This window comes from Apium graveolens, chromosome 4, assembly GCF_009905375.1.
Source record: "Apium graveolens cultivar Ventura chromosome 4, ASM990537v1, whole genome shotgun sequence".
NCBI classification, from domain to species: domain Eukaryota; kingdom Viridiplantae; phylum Streptophyta; class Magnoliopsida; order Apiales; family Apiaceae; genus Apium; species Apium graveolens.
The window spans coordinates 302,960,873-302,983,038 of NC_133650.1; the positions used below are offsets into that span (position 1 = coordinate 302,960,873).

General features: G+C 30.4%; 2 protein-coding genes across 3 annotated transcripts; both read left to right on the forward strand.

The window, feature by feature from the left end:
- Positions 1-8,062: 8,062 nt before the first annotated feature.
- Positions 8,063-9,548, forward strand: LOC141719983 (disease resistance protein RPV1-like). The gene is made up of 3 exons (XM_074522345.1): positions 8,063-8,322; positions 8,520-9,047; positions 9,143-9,548. Exons 1-3 carry the CDS (start codon positions 8,063-8,065, stop codon positions 9,546-9,548), a joined length of 1,194 nt encoding a protein of 397 aa, XP_074378446.1.
- LOC141721458 (uncharacterized) lies at positions 8,347-13,171 on the forward strand. 2 transcript variants are annotated; one of them, XM_074524394.1, is made up of 4 exons: positions 8,347-9,047; positions 9,143-10,778; positions 11,022-12,359; positions 12,438-13,171. In XM_074524394.1, exons 2-4 carry the CDS (start codon positions 10,731-10,733, stop codon positions 12,948-12,950), a joined length of 1,899 nt encoding a protein of 632 aa, XP_074380495.1. In that variant the 5' UTR covers positions 8,347-9,047; positions 9,143-10,730; the 3' UTR covers positions 12,951-13,171. The 2 variants fall into 2 exon arrangements, with proteins under 2 accessions (XP_074380495.1, XP_074380494.1); XM_074524393.1 differs by having other exon boundaries at positions 8,350-9,047; positions 9,143-10,277.
- The last annotated feature ends 8,995 nt before the right edge of the window (positions 13,172-22,166 follow it).

The following is a 22,166-nucleotide window of genomic DNA, read 5'->3' on the forward strand; positions in this document are numbered from 1 at the left end:
ATATTATTTTAATATTTAAACTGCTCTCCTGGATCCAGAGTTCGAACCCCGTCTTTATTTTAACAATTTCCATAGGTTGAGGGCTCGAGTCCCATGAACAATATATTATATTATATTATTTATTTCCAGTCAAGTCTCAAATTATCACAAAACATTTATTATAACTTATTATGTCCTTGAATTTATTTTTCAACTATTGAAAGTATATGTCAAAATATAATAATTTTAAGATATAATTATATTATTATAAATCATTCAAGTGTTAAAAGCAATCCGTGCATCGCACGGGTTATAGGCTAGTATCGTTGAAACATAAAAGTAACTTTAAAATCTAATTGCTTTACAATTAGGCAATATATGATATCCTGTTGAAACAGAAAAGAAACCATCAAACATCCTATACGCTTACCAAGTTGATTGATTACGCAAAGTACACAATACTAACAAAGTTCATCGATGGAGGTATGCCACTTTTTTTACCGAGAATGAAGTTATTCGGTTCTGTTCTTATTTAGATTGAGCCTATACGACTTTCTTGCAGGTGATACATGATTATGTCAAGTTTATTTTACTTTGTAACTACTCATTCTTCCAAGTTCATATTTAATTTGTACTCACATTTAACATGCACGTTTGTCATATATTCTTTCGTATATTCAATGTCAATCCATGTTTCTGAAATCATTGCTATAAATTACTTGTATTAATATAATTAGCCATCCAATTTAGGTTACGAGTTTAGATTTTAAAATTAGGCTTTGCAAATTGGGGTTATGGGTTTAGATTTTGAATATAATATTTGCAAAACTTGAACTTAGTCACCGTAATACAAATCTAAGCCATTTATATTTTCCAAATTAAGACTTTGTTAATATTAATAATTTAAAACTCTAAACTCACTTGAAAAAGAAATTGCATTGACACTAATGTATGATTTATATTTACGCATAGGAGCATGACAATTCTTTGATGGTTTTGAAACACTACAAAGTCTTGGTCCAGGTAAGAACAAAACCACAAATAGATTATCGAGTATAATGCAGTATGCTTTTGCTTGATTGCAAGGCATAATTATATAATAACTTGTGTAACACCATCTTGTTTTTGGTTCATAAAGGACAATTCAAGAACCTGATATGGAGCAACTTCAAGATGTAAATAAGATTAATACCTCATAACACAATTATTGTACTTATTTTTAATTGTTAATAGATGTATGCCTTACTGTTTATTTATGTACTAATTATATTTTTACATTTTATTCTCAATAGATGGAAGTAGAGAGGCCAAAGACGACACGATTTATTCTTTTTGTTGATCCACACACACGTGACAAACATAAATTGGTAAAATAATGATATGTTTAATTGAATAGTTATAGTAAATAATCCCATTTTAGCAAATTCAATTATATTGATTCTTTTTAACAGATTATACCAAAATCAATAAGTTCAGAAATAGGAAAAGACATTCCGTGTAATGCACAAATCCGGCTACCCAGCGGCCGCAAAATAAAGGGCAAGTTTGATAATAAAATAAACACTATTACTCATCTTTTACCTCTGTTTCAAGAACTAAAGAGAACTAGAGGGAGTATTATTGTTGTTTTATATCAAGGTTCTGGTAATTTTTGGGTTCATATATTATGTGAAGAAGGTTCAGAAGTTGATTATGTTCTACCAAAAAAACTGTTGGTGGGCAATTTCTGCAATTAAGGTTTATACGATAATTAATTTCATAGTTATAAAAGGAATTTTGAAATTGTTTATCCACTCACATATTTATCATAATATTTACTCGTACTATAAATGGTTTGTGTAGATATAAAAGATGCAAGTGGCCGGAAATTTCTTTCATTAGTTACAACTTACGCGATTTCTGATGGAGAATTTGTAAGTTTCCAACTATAGTAATGTGTGCATGGTTTCAAATGATTTCATCAAAATATATCAAAATAAAAATGAACAATTTATAACTTTTATGATACCTCTTAGGAAAGTGCCTCATACATCTTCCTTTAACCATGCAAGGTGAGTATGTGTTGTCAACTCCAGGGCCCATGAATCATATAGTTGCTGACAGCGGCATAACCAACAAGATCTGTATCTTTGTCAGGGATTTCAGCACTGACCAGAGCATCTATTTGAGTAACAGTTTTGGGCCTAGCATCCGGGTGTAGCCAAATCAACATATGCATGTGTGGAAGACCCCGTTTTTGAAATTCTATTACATGCATAAATGTACAATGTGTTTTAGTAAAATTTTCAGAATAAAGAGTTTTAAAATTATCATAATCGGAAAGGTTCATCAAAAAATACCTCCGATGCATTTTCCAAAGTAGTTTTTCTTATTTATCGAATGGATGAGCTGATCCAGCTTGAGTTTAAAAACTCTAGACACTATGTCAGGTGCATCGCACACATCAACACCGGGTAAAGATTTCATCAACTCGGTTATTTTAGGCCACTTTGTATTACATGTCATTATCAGGAAAAGAGAAGGGTATCCAATAGCCCTACATAACGCAAGTGCATCCTTAAAATGTTGTGACATATACCTTTGTGAACCTGTGAAAGATGCAGGTAATACAACAGTTTTTCCAACATACTTGGGATCGTGATCACCTTTCCGCAAAGCATCGCAGATGGAAGTATACATATATGACCTTATAGTTGTCTGGTATGTAGTAACCCAATCCAACCGATATTGTTCAATTGCACAAAAAGCATCAACGACATATTGTTGCCACAAATGACCTGATAAATGAAGAGTCAACCCTGATTGACAAAACTTTGGTTCAGTTAATGTGGTATATAAAAATTTCTGAATAAGTTCATGAACCTATTAAACACTAGTATTCAAAAACTAAACATATGCGAATATCCAGTATACCTTCAGAAAGGAGAATCATCAACTTATAGCAATGATATTCTTTCATGGAAACATATTCTCGCTGCTTCTTTCCAAATTATTATCATCGGGATTTATATCGGCTGACTTTGATACCTTTGTTTTTATTTAATAGAATCTTTGTATGAAAACCTCCAGCTGCATGCAGAAACGAAAGTGGATAATGTAGCTGCATAAAAAAAATCAGTTTCCCAACCTTCTGAAGTGATTTTGTACGCGTTTCCACAATTGTATCATGAAAATCCAATGAGTCTTCATTAGTACTTGCTATAAGACCTTCAACCTCATCTGTTGGTCCAATTATATTAGGATGACCACTCGCTGATTGAGAAGATAAGAGAACTAATCTAAACTCATCCTATTTATTGTCTTTGAAGCGCTCACATGCAGTATAAAATTGACTGACCAGTTCATTAGCTGATTTAACATGTCCATCAAAGCTTCAACAATGCTCTCATCAATTTCATCTCTGCATCCACCTATTAGGTTCATCCTATTCTCCAGTTTATTATCAGTATCATACATGTATACTTGAAAAATTTTGGGAGATTCACCATCTGGCGGAAGCAGACTACCAAGAAGATGAAGATTTTGACCTTTGACCTTAAAGCAATAGGGTGCTTCTCCATTATTAATTTTTTGATCTATGTTACCACCACTTGAACACATCGAAAATAATGAATTGTAAAGACGACGGTTTAACTTGAAGTGGATTGTCCTGTCGTTTCCATATAGCAATGATCTTAAAGGTTCAGGAGGTTGTTTCTGAGGTGGGAGTTGAACCTATCCATTTTTGCAGCATATAGAGAAGGTAAGCGATTTATTTTTGTTGGATTTGTTGTTACGTTCCATGTTCCACATACGGCCACCACACTTCACACATGTCGAGGTTGACGAACCAATATTAACATAACCTTCCCAAAGATCAATCCCAGGAATATCCTTGTGTTCAGCTTCTACAGTTTTACCACAATCAAAAAACATTATTACTGGACTCATTTATTTAGTTTCATGCAACATAAACTGCATAATTTATATTTATAACAAACAATAAGAAAAATACCTTCGTCAAAAAGTTGTTCTTCCACATGTGTTCCATCATATGCTTCATTAAAATTATTAATCAGATTGGCAGCCACGGGAGAAGGTAATCGACTGTTGCTCATACCGGAGTTCTGCCTAAGTGACAAATCTGCAATAACGTGGGTACGTTATTTAATAAAAATAAAAATAAACAAATTAAATTGGAAAATAAAAATAGTGATAATGATGGCCAATCCTGGAAATAAGATGGAAATGACAAAATTCAGCTTCACATACTCTGTGAAGCAGGATCAATATTTTCCTTTGCTTTTTCTTTGTTATGTAGAATTGTAGATATGTTAGGGCCTCTGTAACGTCTCTTCGATTCTATGAAAAAGAAATAATCTCATGTATTCAAAAATATAATAATTGTAATAATTCCTTATCTCATGTATCGTGGGAAAAGCTGAAAGAAAACTATTACCTGGTATGTCAGATTCAACACAACCCTTTGACATTTTAAAAAAAAAATGATTTGAGACTTGAAGGCGGAGTGATACCTAAATAAATACCTTCGTTAAGAAAATATATATAGCATAATATTGGGATGCTATTGAAATCGGAATAAGAACTAAACACTAACGTTTAGATATACAGGATATGTTTGGGTTGTTATTGGAAAGCGGTGTGTGATTCATTATCGCTTGACCAGAGCCTAAGCAAAAAAAATACACTAAAATAAATTAAATACAAACCTGTAAAATATGCTCTGAAATTTTATCTGCATAGAGACATCAAAGCTGTTATGCAAAACATGGTTAAATAACATATCTTAAATCGGTGCCCCAAAAGTATGAATAAATTTTCAAACGAACGTAGATGTTCTGACATTGTATGATCTCGATGACATAATTGGTGTACTGTTGCTTGACGCGGGATATCCTGACATATAACTTGGTGGAGTGGATCCTACATAAATCAGTTCGTAAAGCATAGTTGCACGTAAAGTATGCTATATATATGTTATCTGGATTAGAAAAGCGTTAAGAACTAAACACTTACGATTAGAAATACAGGATAGTATTGGACTGTTATTGCAAAGCGGAGTATGATTCAGTTTAGCTTTACCAGACCCTAAGAAAAAAAACAATTTACAAATAAACAATATCTCCAATAACAAACTTGTAGAACGTGAACTGATATTATGAGATATCAATGTAACATACTAAATGTTAACTAAATGTTGTCTACATAACATACAACTATTGACAGTGTGAGATATCGATGAAATTATTGTCAAGATTTTGCTAGATGTAGAATGTCTTCTTATATCACTTTGCGGAGAACCTGATAATTGAAGAATGATATCAGATCGCAAATTAGTTGTGGCAATATAGTATAGAATATATATGACACCACAATGTCATCAGGTGACATACCCAGGCTGTTTGGAGCAAAATTCTCTTTATTTGTATCTGTTGAGTAAACTGCATAATAATACCTGGATATGACAAAAAACAACAATAAAAGATGTAATACTACAATGTATTAAGATATGCTGCAAATATAGAATACCTTGATTATCCTGAACCGTACGATTCATGTTGAGCAACCTATTACGTAGAAATCTGTCCAAAGCTGACTCACGAGACCTCGACAAACTGCACTGACAAATTGATTTATACATTATTAAACACAATCATTTGACTACATTACAGATCATTCATTTATTTAATAAAAGATATAGAATGTAATCACCGGACTGTACAGATGCTTCTGTGGTTGTTACGGGCTCGAATATATTTCGTCAGATTTCTGATCTGTTTCCGTCCAAAGGTTGGAGAATCGGATCACATATCTATCCACGACCTCGTCGCTTAACAGCTAAAATGAATAATAATTGTCATAAACAATGACTACAAAATAATGATACCAACGTTTAAAAAAACAGAGAAGATATAGTATGATCATGTTGATTCATACCAGGCTTGTTGTCTTCAAAGGTAGTAGAACGTTTGCTCCCATTCATAGCTTCAAGGTTATGCAATTAGTCTTCTGAATTTCGGGTTCTGCAAAATAAAATAATTAGGTTTTGTTAAAACATGATCGGACGTACGATTGCACAATAGATAACAAATCATCGGTAATACAATTTCGATAGGAGATGCTGATGTATACAATTATTCAGATTCATGGATATGGCCTGTAACAAAGAAAGAAGAAGAAGATAATCATTATTAAGAAAAGTAGTAATGATTTTTGAATTTGAATTACCGAAAGCATGAATTGTGGATATATAATTGATTTGGTATAATAACAAATCTATTTTAATAATATATTTGATCTTTTTAATATTGAAAATTGATTTTTTAATAATTATAAATACCATATAAGATGTGGATAGTCCATGGATCTATGCAAATTTGTATATAAATTAGTATGTTTAGGAATATGGGTCGACCCACTGGTCAAATTTCAAATATATGGGTCAAAATAATTACAAAAATGTCATTCTTAGTACAAATTTTTGGGTCTCTTCACTAGTGCTCATTAACATATATTAGATTTTCTTTTCTCATTTCAACTTTGCAAAGTAAAAACTATTGTAAATTGTATTCTTAAATTTTATTATATCTTTGGTTAGCAACGTATTGTTATAATTAAAAATTTATGCATTCGTGTATAAATAATATGAGCCTTTGGGATTTTCTACTTATAATGGCGCAAAGACCGTTTGGGACGGTAAAGATCCTAGACCAATTCCAAGAGTGTCCTTGTAATTGTCTTTTAAATATTATAAATATTTAAATGCCCTATTATTATAATAATAATATATTGGAAATGTAATATTGGAGTGAAGAGAAATGAAGGGTGGAAAATAATATAACAATATTTTTTTATTATTAAAAGTGAAACAGAGTTTCACAAAATTAGCCTAAAAAATAGGGCATTTGAAATGTGTCATAATATTTTAAGGCACATTTACACATTATTGGAGCTATGTTTTTTGTCCATTACCCTAAATTTTAATTTAGGACACCATATAAGTCATTTTTTGGACTTGTGAGCCTTAGCATAAGATCCGGTCAGAGGCGTGGACATAAGAGAATTATGCTCTGAAACTATAGTGAATTGTTTTCGGTAATTCGCTATAATTTATAAAATAAAACTTAATTCATTATTTCTCCTTAAAGATCTTTGTATAGGCCGCATATCATAAATATTCATTATTTCTCTCCAAATCGGAGAATAATTATTGAAAATACAGAATAAAATAATATAGGAAATAACTAAATAGTACGAGGTTAACTGTTAAAACTATCGACGTAAGAATACAGACGTCACGAATTGGATTACCAGGTTTGCTATCTCTCTTCTCATCTTCTTTGGCTAGGTCCTTGCGGTAACACATACACTTTTGGTCGCAAAATGAACTACGAGCTTCAAATTTTGTAGAGACAGTACTCTTTACACTAACTAAATATACCTCTTTTACAGAGAGACATATATACTACGTTTTGATTTAAGTCACCTTGCTTCATTTTCAGGCAACTGAGCGAGTGTTTTCATGCCTATATTTCTTGAATTATGAATATGCTGAATGTGAGACAAGTTCGCTGCATTTTCGTCCAGGGCCACCTGACCAATGTTTTCATATCTTTGTATCATCAATCATGAATACGTGGGACCACGGGGCTAGTACTAAGAAATTCACTTTTATATCCATGTCCTACGTAAAATTATTAGAAAGCCGGGCCGGGCTAGGGCTAGTGCTAAGAAATTCACTTTCATATCTATGTCCTACATAACATTATTACGAAAACTGGTTGTATTTTTTAACGAGTGATTTCACAACTATGTTTCATGAATCATGAATACGTAGAAATGTAGAAAGTTGGCTGCATTTTAACTCCCATATTTTCAATAATAATTTATTAATATATATTGTGTACGAAAGTATAAATGATCAACACATTTTTACAAACTAGGAAGTTAAAAATTCGGGTTGCCTCAGTTCTAACCATTTTATTCTAAGTTCTCTCTTCACATTGGAAACTCGGAATATTTTTTTTGCAAAATAAACTACGAGATCGGAGATACAAATGTACACTTTTTACACGAAGTAAATATGTCTCGTGCACAGAAAATTATATGTGAAAGAAAATCACTTATCAAATGTACTGGTTCACATTGTCGTCGAAAGTTTTGTTGTAATAGAATCGCGTGTGTCCAGGCCACTGGGCGTGTGGGCCAGTGTATTCGTATTTATCATGAATGGGAAGAAGTGAGAAAGTTCTCTGCATTTTCGTCCAGGGGTACTGGCTGGTGCCATTTTCAGATCAATGTCCTACATGTCATTGAAACAGATGAATACAAGAACATAGAAAAGTAGTAAACACCACGCGTTTTCGTCCAGGGTTACTGGGCCAAACAAAGAAACGTTGACTGACTTCAATGTTGCACAAATTTATAACTACAGTCCTGCTTTTACTCACAACCATTCCTTCTTGCATAGCAACAACTAGTATTCTTAAGATAACCGCCTCTTCTTCTTTAGAACATCTTTGCTATTTCTCGATTTCTAGCTATTTTCCTTACATGGCTTCTACTAGTAGTCTTGAAATTACTGCCCCTTCTTCTTCATCATCATCTCCACCAAAGGCCTGGGATGTGTTCTTGAGCTTTTGCGGTGATGACACCCGCAAAAACTTTACTTCACATCTTTACGCTGCTTTGGATCAAGCTGGAATTGTAACCTTCCGAGACGATCCTGCTATTAAAAAGGGCCAAGAAATTTCATCCGGGCTGCTTGATGCAATCAGAGATTCAAAGATGTTTGTCCTCATTATTTCCGAGAACTATGCTCGTTCCCCGTGGTGCCTTAAAGAGCTCGTTGATATCCTTAGTTGCAAGAAAACTGAGAATCAGGTTATTCCCATTTTTTACAACGTTCATCCATCAGATGTCCGTAACCAAAACGGGAGTTTTGGAGACGCACTTGATTATCATTATCGGAACAAGCGTTACTCTACTGAGATGATAGACGAGTGGAAATCAGCTCTTGCTCAAATCGCGGCGCTATCAGGATACCATCTTAAAAAAGAAGCTAAAGAGTATGTCATTTTATCTTATTCTTCCACATATTAGAATAATAATGTATCTTGACATTACTATATGACTATAAGTCTGTATTTTGTATTACAAACAGAAATGAATCAGAAATTATTCAGAGCATTGTAGAAAACATCACACGAAAAGTATCTACAAAGGTCGTACACGTTGGAGAAGAACTATTTGGGATAGATTCTACAAAGGCCGTACACGTTGGAGAAGAACTATTTGGGATAGATTCTGCTGTAGAAGAAATATATCAGAAGCTGCAGATGGAATCAAATGATGTACGTGCCATTGGGATCTGTGGGATGGGCGGAATTGGCAAAACTACTACTGCCAAAGCTTTCTATAACAAATATCATCCCAATTTTGATAGTTGCTGCTTTATTGAAAATGTCAAACAATATTCACAGGGAGGTAGTCCTCTACTTCCCTTAATTGAGAAACTATTGACTGTGCTTCTCGAACTCAAGGATGATAAGGTCAACATCAGATGTTGACAGAGGAATTAGACAATTGAAACAAATCCTCCGTTTCAAGAAAACACTCATAGTTCTCGATGATTTGGACCAATCAAGCTACTCAGAATTTCTATCAAAGCACTGCAATTTGTTTTCAGTAGGAAGTAGAATTGTTATTACGTCAAGAAATGTACACCTGCTAAATCAGTTAAAAATTGATTTAAAACATGTAGAGCTATACATGGTGAATGAATTGGGACAAGATGATTCTTTGAAGCTATTTAATTATTACGCTTTCGGAGAAGTAACACCGCCCGCCCGTTTAAGAGAGCTCTCAGTTGGCTTTGTAACTTATGCCGGAGGTCTTCCGCTAGCTTTGAAAGTGTTGGGTTCTTCTTTGCGAGGTAGAACTCAGGATAAGGTATTCTGGAAAGCCAAACTTGAGGAAGTTAATAAAAATCCAGAGAACAAGATAATGGAAATTCTTCAACTGAGCTACAAGGAGTTGGATGAGAATGCAAAATATTTCGGGATATTGCATTCTTCTTTGTTGGAAAGTTCAAATATGAGGCTGATATCGTATTTATATCTTGTGATTACTCTCCAACAGTTGGTATACTGGAACTATTGGAAAGATGTCCACTTACGATTGATAGATCCGGTGTACTTGGGATGCATGATCTTATACAAGATATGGGAAGAGAAGTTTCAAAGGGCAAACACTTATTCTTGCAAGAAAATGCTGGGGAGTATATGCAGAATTGGAAGGTAACTTAAACCCATATAAATTTGTAAAATATGAGTAATCCTAATTCAATGGAATTGATATCGGAAGGAGATTAGTAGCTTTAAGTCTATAAAATTAATAAACTATCATCAAATTAAAAAGTTATGAATTAATTTTAATTTTTTTGAAAAGACTGAATTGTGATTAAATGAACATTTTTGTCCGTGTAAAGACAAACTATACTTATCCTACCTATTTTTTGTGTTTGCACGATATTGAAGGTCTCGTCTTAGATCTAACTCAATCAACTGAAAAACACATCAATTCCCAAATATTTGAGAAGCTACCCAAAATTAAGATTACTCGAAATACGTAATGTTGACGGCATTAAAGGGTATTTTAAAAATTCATTTCAAGAATTAAGGTGTATCTATTGGAATTATTGTACGTGGACACGGTTGCCTCGGAGTTTTCGACCACAAAAGTTGGTCTCTATGAATATGCAACACGGCAATTTCAAGACGTTATGGGATGATGCAACGGTATGAATTAGAATTTATTCACTACTTTTATAAAAATAGAATTTATACATATTTTGTTCATTTAATATTGAAATAATAATATATATATATTGTTTTTTATTTATCCCAAAATATAAAATATAGAGTAATATGTAAAAATTTGTTACTAAGAACTAGCAAATTTGATTATTTCTTTACTAAAATAATCTTAAAGGGAATGTAACTGTGTATTAAATTTTTTGTCTTTTGTATTCTTTTGAATAGCCCTTCACGAGCCTGAAGATGATAAATGTTCAATACTCAGTGAACTTGAAAACAACTCCCAACTTCGGAAATTCAAGATCTATTGAGTGGTTATACTTTCGTGGTTGTGAGAGCTTGCAAGAAGTCCACCCATCAGTTAGAGAGTTAACTGGTTTGCGTATGTTGAATATGAACCAATGCAGCCCTGTGAAATTTTTGGCTGAATCACTGGGTCAGTCAAGTGAACTGCGCCATTTGGATTTAGGTTTCTGTATCAATGTAAGACAATTGCATAAGGAATTGGGTGGAATGAAATGGTTAAAGGCGATTGATGCAAGTTACACTGCAATTGAGAAACTGCCAGATTCAATTACCCAACTCAAGGAATTGTATTTTTTGAATTTGGTGGGTTGCGAGAAGCTTGGAAAGCTGCCGGAGCAGATTGGGAATATGGAAGGCTTAAGGACATTCCGTGCAAGTAGTACTGCAATTGAACAACTTCCAGATTCGTTTGCAGGCCTCATTAATATGGAGATACTGGATTTGAGTGGCTGCAAAAATCTAAGATATCTTCCAAATAGCCTATGGAAGCTCAAGTCGCTTCAAGTACTAGATCTCAATATGTGTTTAAAGCTGAAGCAATTGCCTCATAAATTGGAGAAGATGCAATTTTTAGAAGAGCTGTATGCAGCCAGAACAGCCATCGAAGAAGTACTAGATACAATAGGACTACTGAGTAGGTTAAGAATATTGGAGGTGTCTCGCTGCAACAAGCTTAAAAATCTGCCAGATAGTGTATGGAATCTTCCATCACTTATTCAATTAAATATTTTCCAAGAGGACATCGGTATAATTAATCTGCCTGCTACAGTGAACAATACAAAGTTGGTAACTTTGTGTCTGAAGTGTGATGTAAGAGCATGGCTGCCTGTGATTTCAAGTTTCTCTTGTTTGAAAGTTTTAATTCTTACTGCTGGGGCTGAGAGTTTTTCTATAACCGAACCGTCCGAACCATTGAGTCTCTCTATGCTTCACAACCTAGAGTTTCTAGCATTGAATGACTGTACAAATTTATGGCCATCACTTCCGAATCTTCCTCCTAATATATCAGCCTTATACCTAGGTCACAATGAAATGCTAGTACATCTACCCAATTTATCAAGCTTGAAAAAGTTGAAGAAGTTGGCGATAGAGAGTTTCAACCGCGTTTCATCATTTCCTCCTCATCTTCAAGTACTTCAAGTTTATGACTGCATAAGCCTACCACATCTATCAGACTTGTCAATGCCGAGGGAATTGAGGGATTTGAATTTTGGTATGTTTAACATGCGGAAACCAGTTGGTTCGAGTTTCCTTCAGGTTGGTTTCTGTCTGAACTCCCTCCTTTTATACAGAATCACACTTTTATAAATATAACTTCGATTATTTATGCTGCAGGTATTAGGTTTAAGAAAACAGTTCCCCCGTTCCGATAAAGTTAAGCTACCTAAGATTGCAGAATGGATCAGCTATAAAAGCACTGGGCGTTCAGTCTGTTTTGATATCCCTACAATGCCAGCTGATAACTTCTTAGGTCTTGCTCTCTCGGTTCTTTTTAGGAGCGAAACCGGTAAATTTGGTTTTAGCATAAAAGCTGTTGTTACCAATAAAACAAATGGAACAACAAGGTCCTGTCTGATTCCTGTATATAAAAACATTCGAGATGTTGATGTATGTTATGTGGCAAAATGCATAAGAGGAGATGAAATCTCAGTTCGAAGTGGAGATCGAATTCAGATTGTACTACAAAGGCAAACATATAGTCATGATGAACTCAAAGAATTTATTAGGGAAGGAGTGAAGGTAGAGCTGTTGGGTGCCCATGTGATACAAAGAACATTCTCCACCCCTGATTTTCCCTCTGCTCTCAACAACTTGACAAAACTTTCCCCAGATTTTCTAAGAAGCTGATAAATTGACAGTTTGCCTCTATCTTTCTGGGCTTTTATGTGGAGTTTTGTGGATAATGTGGATTATATATCACTTAATTCTATCTTAAATTTAGTTATGTAATAAACAAAATGCTTGGTGTACATAATGGTATAATGGTGTACCAAATTTTGTACATAATAACAGCAGTGTGTTTTAATTGGAATGCCCCTGCATTTACATTAACAAAACCTATTAAAACACCCCACATCAAATGCCATGTCATTATATACAAATATTTTATACAAAATTCTCTACACCTAGCACTACTCATGTAATAAATTCCTCATATACAAATTAGAGTATTTCCAACCACATAGAAGCTAAAAATCATTAATACATATTATAAATAGAAAATATAGAGCTTATGTATAGTCAACCTTTTAATGTTGTATATTTGTTGAACCATTCATACCTGTAAAAAATACCTAAAAAAAATATAATCATTTATTACCATTTTAAAGTAATATATTCAATTTATAACAACATAAAATTTTAATAATATATTATTTTTAAAATATAACTAACCAATAATAGTCAATACCATCGAAGTACAATGACTTAGAATTTCAACAAATTTTACAAATTATCCTACAAGTTCAATTTAGCCAATCAATTATAGCTAAAATCATCGGAGATGCTCTTATTCTTTGTGCCCTTTTCATATATTTCTCATCTGATTTCAACTTTACAAAATACAAACTATAGTATATTGTATCTTTAAATATTTTTATACACTTCGCATCTTATATGTTATGAATCGATGATTCCAGCACTAATAACCTCTATTATTAATCAGCGAAATCTGTTTTTAAGTGATACTTTGGTTTTACTTAATTTTTAGTACCACCACTTTTTTGTTTTACTTTTTATGATTCATGTTATAACTTTATATTATTTTTATCCTTTTGATTCCTATATGACTTATAATTTTATATATATTATTTTTACCCATTTTTATTTATTAATAGAGAAACCTCTTTTTTGAGTGTTACTTTGGTTTCATTTATTTTTGCTACCACCACCTTTTGATTTCACTTTTTATGATTAATATTATAACTCTAATTATATTATTTTTATATTTCTATATGACTTATAATTTTATATATATATATATATATTATTTTTACCCGTTTTTCTTTATTAATAAACTTTTTAGGTGTTACTTTAGTTTCACTTATTTTTTTGGTTATACCATTTTGGTTTCACCTTTTATGATTCATGTTATAACTCTAAGTGTATTATTTTTATTTTTTTAATTCCTTTATGACTTATCATTCTATATATCATTTTTCTTTATTAATAAACTTTTTAAGTGATATTTTGATTTTACTTATTTTTTGTTACCACCATCTTTTGGTTTTAATTTTTAAGATTCATGTTATAACTCTATGTGCATTATTTTTATCTTTTTTGATTCATATATGACTTATAATTATATATGTATTATTTTTACCCGTTTTTCTTTATTAATAAATGAAACCTATTTTTAAGTGACACTTTGATTTCACTTATTTTTTAGTTCCACCACCTTTTGGTTTCACATTTTATGATTCATGTTATAATTTTAAGTGTATTATTTTTATTCTTTTTAATTCCTATACAACATATTATTCTATATTTCTATACGTTATTTTTACTCATTTTTTAAATTTTTGTAGCCATGCTTTCTTATTATTTTTATAGGTTTGAATCCTATTTTTATTGTATTTTAAAATAAATAAGTTCATAAATTGGCCCAACTAAATAAGTTCCGAAAAATATAAATCACGACCAAGTAAATATGCCATGTATTTAATTGGAATTTTTTAATTTAGAATTTTTTAATTTGTTGATGGAATTCCATTTTAATAAAATGATATTAATATTATAAAAATTGTGTTTTGGTTTCACCACTAGAAAATAATAAAATTGTTCGAACCGTAATATGATTGAAATTCTATGCATAGAACTCAAAATTATTTCTTGATAGGGTACTTGATTTCATCTTACAAACGCCGTATTTTATTTTCATGCCTATATTTTTTTTCATTTAGAGTTTTATGTTAGTTTTTAACAAAATATAGATTGAAATCATATTATAATTACGATATTTTTATTTTTCATATTTTTTTTATTTTTTATTAAAATAATAAAATGGAATCCTTTATACATTGTTATTATTAATTAATAAGGAAGCCCTCTTTTAACGGATACTTTGGTTTCACCTCTTTTCGGTTTTAAGAACTTTTGGTTTCATCCCTTTTTAAATCTTATTATAGCTATAAATATATAATTTTTATTCTTTTTTTATTCCTATATGACTTATAATTTTATATGTAATGTTTTACCTTTTTTTGATTCTTATATACAACATATTTATATTGTTTTTATATAAACTAAATAGTATATATATTGTAATTTCCAGATTCATACCTATAAAATTATATTTTAGCACCAAATGCAAATTTATACATATATAATGAATATTTTATTAGAAAAAATTATGCAAACACAAACTATATAAAAACACAAATTCAACTAACAAAAAGAAATTTAATATTCAATTACTTAATAATGTTGGATTAATTTTTTGATAAATTATTCGTCAGTCGTCGTGTTGCTCATTACTTGACTAAAGTTTTGTTGTAAAATATTAGTTATGTATTTTGAACAACAGATACATAATAACGTTGAGTTTGTTGTTCTAATAAGATTTGAGTTAATGAACAATACATATAATTTTAAAAGAAAAATTGCAATAATCGTACAATTTTAATTATAATTTAAAATAAATTTCTATAATTATTATTTAATATTAATATTTTGATCTCGACCCGTGCCAAGCACGGGTTATTAACTAGTTTTTAAGATGCATAAAGCCCATTTTAGTCGGTCATGTTAATACTAGTGTAAGTGTTTATCTTCAAAAATATTGCTACAAGTTTTATGGTGTAATGTCATTTGTATAAATCTTATTTCAAAATTTCAGAATTAGTTACATAGATTTGGAAGCTCCAATTAGTTATGAAAATAAACAAGTACATTTTGTAAAAGAGTAAAAGCCGCCGATAGCAAATATTGTTGTAGCAAAACGGGGGAGTAAGATCGGGAATCTAATTTTTATTCGAGTAACCACAGTTAGTAAACCAGATTATATATGCCGTCTCGAGTACAAACAATACAAGACATTACATGGGACATTTATAATTCAGAGGCAATTTTTTTTTAAAAAAAAATAAATAATAATTACGAAAGAAAAAATAAAGGAGCTTTGGAATTTGAAATTGATTAGGTCATATCTCAATTCTAGTATTATCACAAAAATTGTTGAATATGTTTGTTACGTGATCGATCCAGAATTAAATTCTAACAAAATTTTATTTTAAAAACTTAATTAAAGATTTTGGTACCAAAAATGCGAGGAAAGTAATTTTTAAGTTATGAGTTAACATATGCTTGTTATGATTATTGTGTAATAAGAGTTTATTTGATACTATTGCTTTTTTTTCTATTCTATTATAAATAACAACATATTTTTCTTGTCAAAATAATTATTATTCACTATTTGACAACATGAAAAAACCTAAAGCTATGTACCATGTGCTGTACGGTTCAATAATAACATACTTTTGGTATTATTATATGTTTGTATGGTTTATGTCTTTACTATATAAGCGTCAATTTCATGTAAACCATCCTCATGACAATTTTTGTATTTGAAGAAATTGTTGTATATGTTGGTTATGTGATCGATCCAGAAATAAATCCTAACAAATTCTTATTTTAAAGATTTAATTAAAGATTTTTGTACCAAAAATGCGAGGAAAGTAATTTCTAATTATGAGTTATCATATGTTTGTTATAATTTTTATGTAATGAGAGCATATTTGATAGTATTTTTTTTATTATAAATAACAACATTCTTTTCTTGTCAAAGAAATTATTGTTCAACTATTTGACAACATGAAAAAATCTAAACCTAATAACTTACTTTTGGTACTAGTTTATGTTTGTGTGATTTATGTCTTTACTTTATAAGCTTCAATTTCACCGAAACCATCCTCACGACTATTTTTGTATTTTAAAAAATGTTTCGGGAGGAGAAGTTATCTATTGGAACAATTCTTTTACCGACGAATCCCAATGACTTTGACTAAATTCCTATACATACGGGATAACAAAGAGTTTCAAATTTCGAGATATTTACTTATGGGCTAATTGGTTACACTTTGGTCGTATATCCTACAAAGGCCTTGTTTGGTTCAATGTAACCCAACGCTCACACTTTATTGGAACTTCCTAAAATCTCATATTTGGTTGTGTAATATTTAGATTTAGCTAAGTAAATCAAAGTTTCATGGTACCTCTAGTTCCTAAAAAATACTGTAACCTAGTTACTTATGTGATATGTGCTTTTTCAGAGTTACCTACTTGTCGTATATTCATAATTTTTATAACTGGTATCATATATCAATTACCAAAACTCTTATTTTATAAAATAAATAAAAATTTTAAATTAGATTAAGTGTTAAAATAAATTAATTTCAATTTAAAATTTATTCATATTGTCATATTATATATATAAGTATAAATTTAAATTATTTTTAGTTTTAATATAAAATTATATATTATTTTATGTTATGCAAGACATGCCTGTACTTTAACAAGACTAAGTCAAATTGACAACACTTAGTATTGTAATCTTAGTTTGCATTTTGTACTTGTAACATTTAAGGTTTGTAAAAATGTCAAAAGAGCAGACTTGAGTCTTTTTCTTTAAACAATGTCAAGCCTAAGGATTCTATCTGGAAGATGATCAAGAAGATCATGCCTCAGAAGAATTATGAAGAAACTTGGAGTTGAATAAATCTGTTTTGGGAAAAATGTTCTAAGTTAAGATCTCTACAAGTTACATATTTAGTGTTATAGAGAAGTCATTCGAGAACTCCAGAATGACTTATAGAGAACTCAGAAAAGCTACTAGAGAACTCAGAGATATCGACAAGCCAAATTGAAGATATGGAGATTGGAGATATCGACAAGTCAATTTTTCACTAGAGAACTCAGAGTTATCGACAACTCAACATTCATTAGAGAACTCTGAGTTATCGATAAGTCAAATTTCACTAGAGAACTCAGAGATATCGACAAGCCAAAATTCACTAGAGAACTCTGAGTTATTGACAAGTCAAATTTGACTAGAGAACTCTGAGTTATCGACAAGTCAATAAGTCACTAGAGAACTCAGAGATATCGATAAGCCAAAGTGAAGATATGAAGATGAGAGATCTCGATAAGCCAAATTCTCTTATAGAGAACCCAGAGACCTCTACAAGTCAAATCAAATATGGAGTATTAGAGATCTCGATAAGTTAATATACTTATTGAGATGTCAAGATCTCTATATGCCTAACTGGAGATCTCGAGGTAAAATCTCAAAGTATAAATTACAGACCAGTTCAATATCCAAGATTAACAATCAACAAACAATCCAACCAGTTGGATTAGCAAGTCTACAAAAAGCAGTTTGAAGAGTGTGCAAGATCAAGGGTGAAGATTAACTGATAAAGAAAGATCAAGATTAACACCGTATGCAAAGATATGCTAAGCCAGAAATGGAAGATATACTTTTCCTAAAATGGAAATGATAAGTGACAGTTTACTAAAGTGAATAACATCTCTTATTATACACTGTGTAAACCAGCAGTTAACTGTGATATAAAGTTAACACTGGTCCTTTGTTAGTTGTAACAATTTAGATCAGAAAAATCTTGTATTTCTCTCAAGGAAGAAGCTAAGCTCTTTATTAATAAAGAGCCTAGAAATTTTGTAGCAAAATATTCTTATTTTTTAATATAAAATTAAGTGAGTTTTGAAAGATCTGTGTTCACTGTTATTACTTATTTTAATTTCCGCATTAACATATATCACTGCACGATTTACATTTACTTTGTTCAAAACATAAATACTTCAAGAAAAGTATAAAAATACAAAAACACATTCATCCCCTGTGTGTAATTCATTAACTAACATTTTATATTGATAATTTCATTATATATATTTGTTTGTCTTTAAATTATTATTATTATTATATATATATTGTATCTTATTTACTATCTTATTTTAAGTTTAATTGCTACATAAAAATTCATATTCTTTTATTTAATTATTATTATTTATAATTAAATAGATTTGTCATTCAACAAGTAAATTATTTTTATTATTTTAGATGAATAATAATCAATAATATAGCTTTTGACAGTAAGTCAAATTTAAAAAAATAAAGTAATAATGAATCACGTATTTACAAACCAAACACAGGTTTCTACTCTTCACAGTAACTAGTACATTGCAACTAGGTTTCATGGAATTTAAGTTACCACGTAACTATAAAATCTTTGAAACAAACGAGGTCAAAGAGACTCCCGAAAGTCAGAAGCACAAAAAGATCAAAGTACTTTGACCTTAGTGGCGCAACCTTCGCCCCTCGAAAGCGAGAAGCGCAAACAGATCAAAGTACTTTGATTTTAGCTTGCAACATTCGCTTTCGCCCTCTCGTAGGGTCAAAATGAATTGGCCTCGTGTTCAAGAATCTAAAATAGTTATTTTGAAATTTTTTCAAGTAAATTGTGGGGCAAATATTTTTGAGATGACATAGGACATCTCAAAATTCAGGGTCGGTCCTGGATATAATGTTTAATTCCTTCTTTTATTATCCTTGTCCTAGAAAATATTCCTCGGCCTGCAAAATTTTAAATTCTCTCGGCCTAACAATTAGTTTAGCTTATTCTTTTATGCGACTTACCAAATTTTAATTATAGTGTTTTCCCCTTTTCTGTAGCATATTAATTGATTTCTCCTCATATTAAATTTCATATCAGAGTCCATGTATCTCTATATTTTCATGTTCTTCTTTACGGTACATTGTACACAAATTAACACATGACAAAACATGCAAGCCTTAAAAGAAAAACAGAGCACTACTGAAAATAATAGACATTTAAAAAAATGGCTCCGGAACTTTTCGGCCCTTAAAGCATAAAGCCGAAAAATGAATATAACAGTATAAATCCAGTAACTACAACTTAATGACCTTTTCGTCTTCAAAAAGTAAATGAGATAATTGGGTATATGGGTATATCGTTCCAGATTACATATTAATATCAAAGTTTAATGTCTATTTCATATAATATCAAAGTTATCATCCAATACATCATCCAAATTCCAAATAATGCCATTCATGTTGAAATATTGTATATTATTGATTGAAAATAATATATGATCAATTTTATATTAATGTATATTTCTAAGTACTAATTTTTCTCTATTTTTCTATGATAGCATTATTGGAGATATTTCATTCACAGCCATAAATTCTGCAAGTTATGTAACTATACGAGGTTCCGCTCCTAAGATTACCGGGAGGTCTATAATGAAGCTATTCAACACTTACACAATTTATGCAATCCTCAATTTCTTATCTAGGTATCCTATCTTCTTGTAGGTGTTGTATGCAATAAGAGTAATTGAGCTTGAATTATTCACGAGGACCTTGTGCACATTCAGACCTCCAATTGACACGGTGACAATCAGAGCATCATTATGTGGATGGTGAATCCACCTCGCATCCTCTTCAGTAAAAGTGATATATGTTGACTCTCATTTGAAGAGTCTCAGAGATTTTATTTTTTTCCTTTTAAGCCTCCATTTTTGGGGCTAGAGGACCTCCCTCTTTTATTATTCCACCTATCACTTTTGTAAATCTTATACTAAATTTTTTTTATTTTGTTTATGTCGGCTTTAAAAGCACATTTCATCGACAAAGTAGTCTACAAATGAATCTAGAAAAGAAATTTCACAAGCGAGTAATCAGTTATTAAGGCTTGATGGCTTTTTAAATTCTTTTTGCTAAATGGCGGACTCAATACAATTTAACAAATTTACTCATTAACCAGCTTTTAACCAGCTTTATCTTAAGGCTTAGATTAATATTTACTTGACTACTATTTTACTGCTGGTTGATAGATCGAACAAAGTAATAGACTTCCTAATGAGATTTAAAGGTTTAGGGATAGATGAAACAACCTACTTAATCTTATTTTGCGGCTGGTTGATAAATCAAACAAATTAGTGATAAAGTACTTGATTAGAGTTAAAGGTTTACGAATGTTGAAACAACACATAGCGTCCAAAAAAAAGACTTTAGTGCCAAATGGCTAATTGGTTAGGTTAAAAAAACGAGTTAATTTCATTTTGTAATCCCATCTTTTATTTAAAAACAAACTGTATATTTTGATACAGTTTGCAACCCTTAACTTTTGATATCAAATACATGTATCCCTTTGACATTTTTTTTTTAAAATATTTATATATTCGAAAGTAAAATTGGAATTAAGCATATCATTTAAATAATAATATATATTTTTCAGATTAAACTAAAAGTTAGATTTCAAATTATAAAAATAATACTAATGTCAATTGTTTTAAATTTTACTAGATATAATTTTAAAAATTCGAAAAATATATTTTTAGAACCTTTATGATTAACTATGATTAGATTTTCATATAAACATAAATTTTGTTTGATAAATATTTTTTTATTATTTAGAATTATGATTAATTTAGAGAATTAATAATAAAAAAATAGCTATAATTTTTTTACATGTAAAAAATGTATTAATATAAATATTTTATTTAATTTAAAATTTTAGTTATTAATATTAGAATTAAATGTAGGTTGCAGCCCTGCCTTTACAACAAATTCATTTTGATATACATCTTTCATAAAAGCATATTAGAAAAAACGGATCACAATGCATCCCCTTCCCTTTTAACGTTAATTTTTCATTGTTAAAGTTTACTTTTATAAGAGTATTTTTGTCATTAAGCACTACCAAAATTATTGAATATGAATACCGTTAATACTACTTAATATAAATATAATTAATATTTATTATGACGTTTTAAATCTTTAATTCACTTTAGAAATTTAAAACTTCATAGTAAAAAATAATTTAATTTATTACGCTGTATATTTTATATTATATTATAATTCAACATTAAATCAATTTTTTCTCAAATATTATAGTGAATTTTTCACATATATAAGATAATTATAGAAAATAATTCCCTTTATTAAATTATTTTTTACTTTGCAATTTCGAATTTGTGAAGTGAACTAAAGTTTTAAAACAATTTTAATAAATAATAATTATA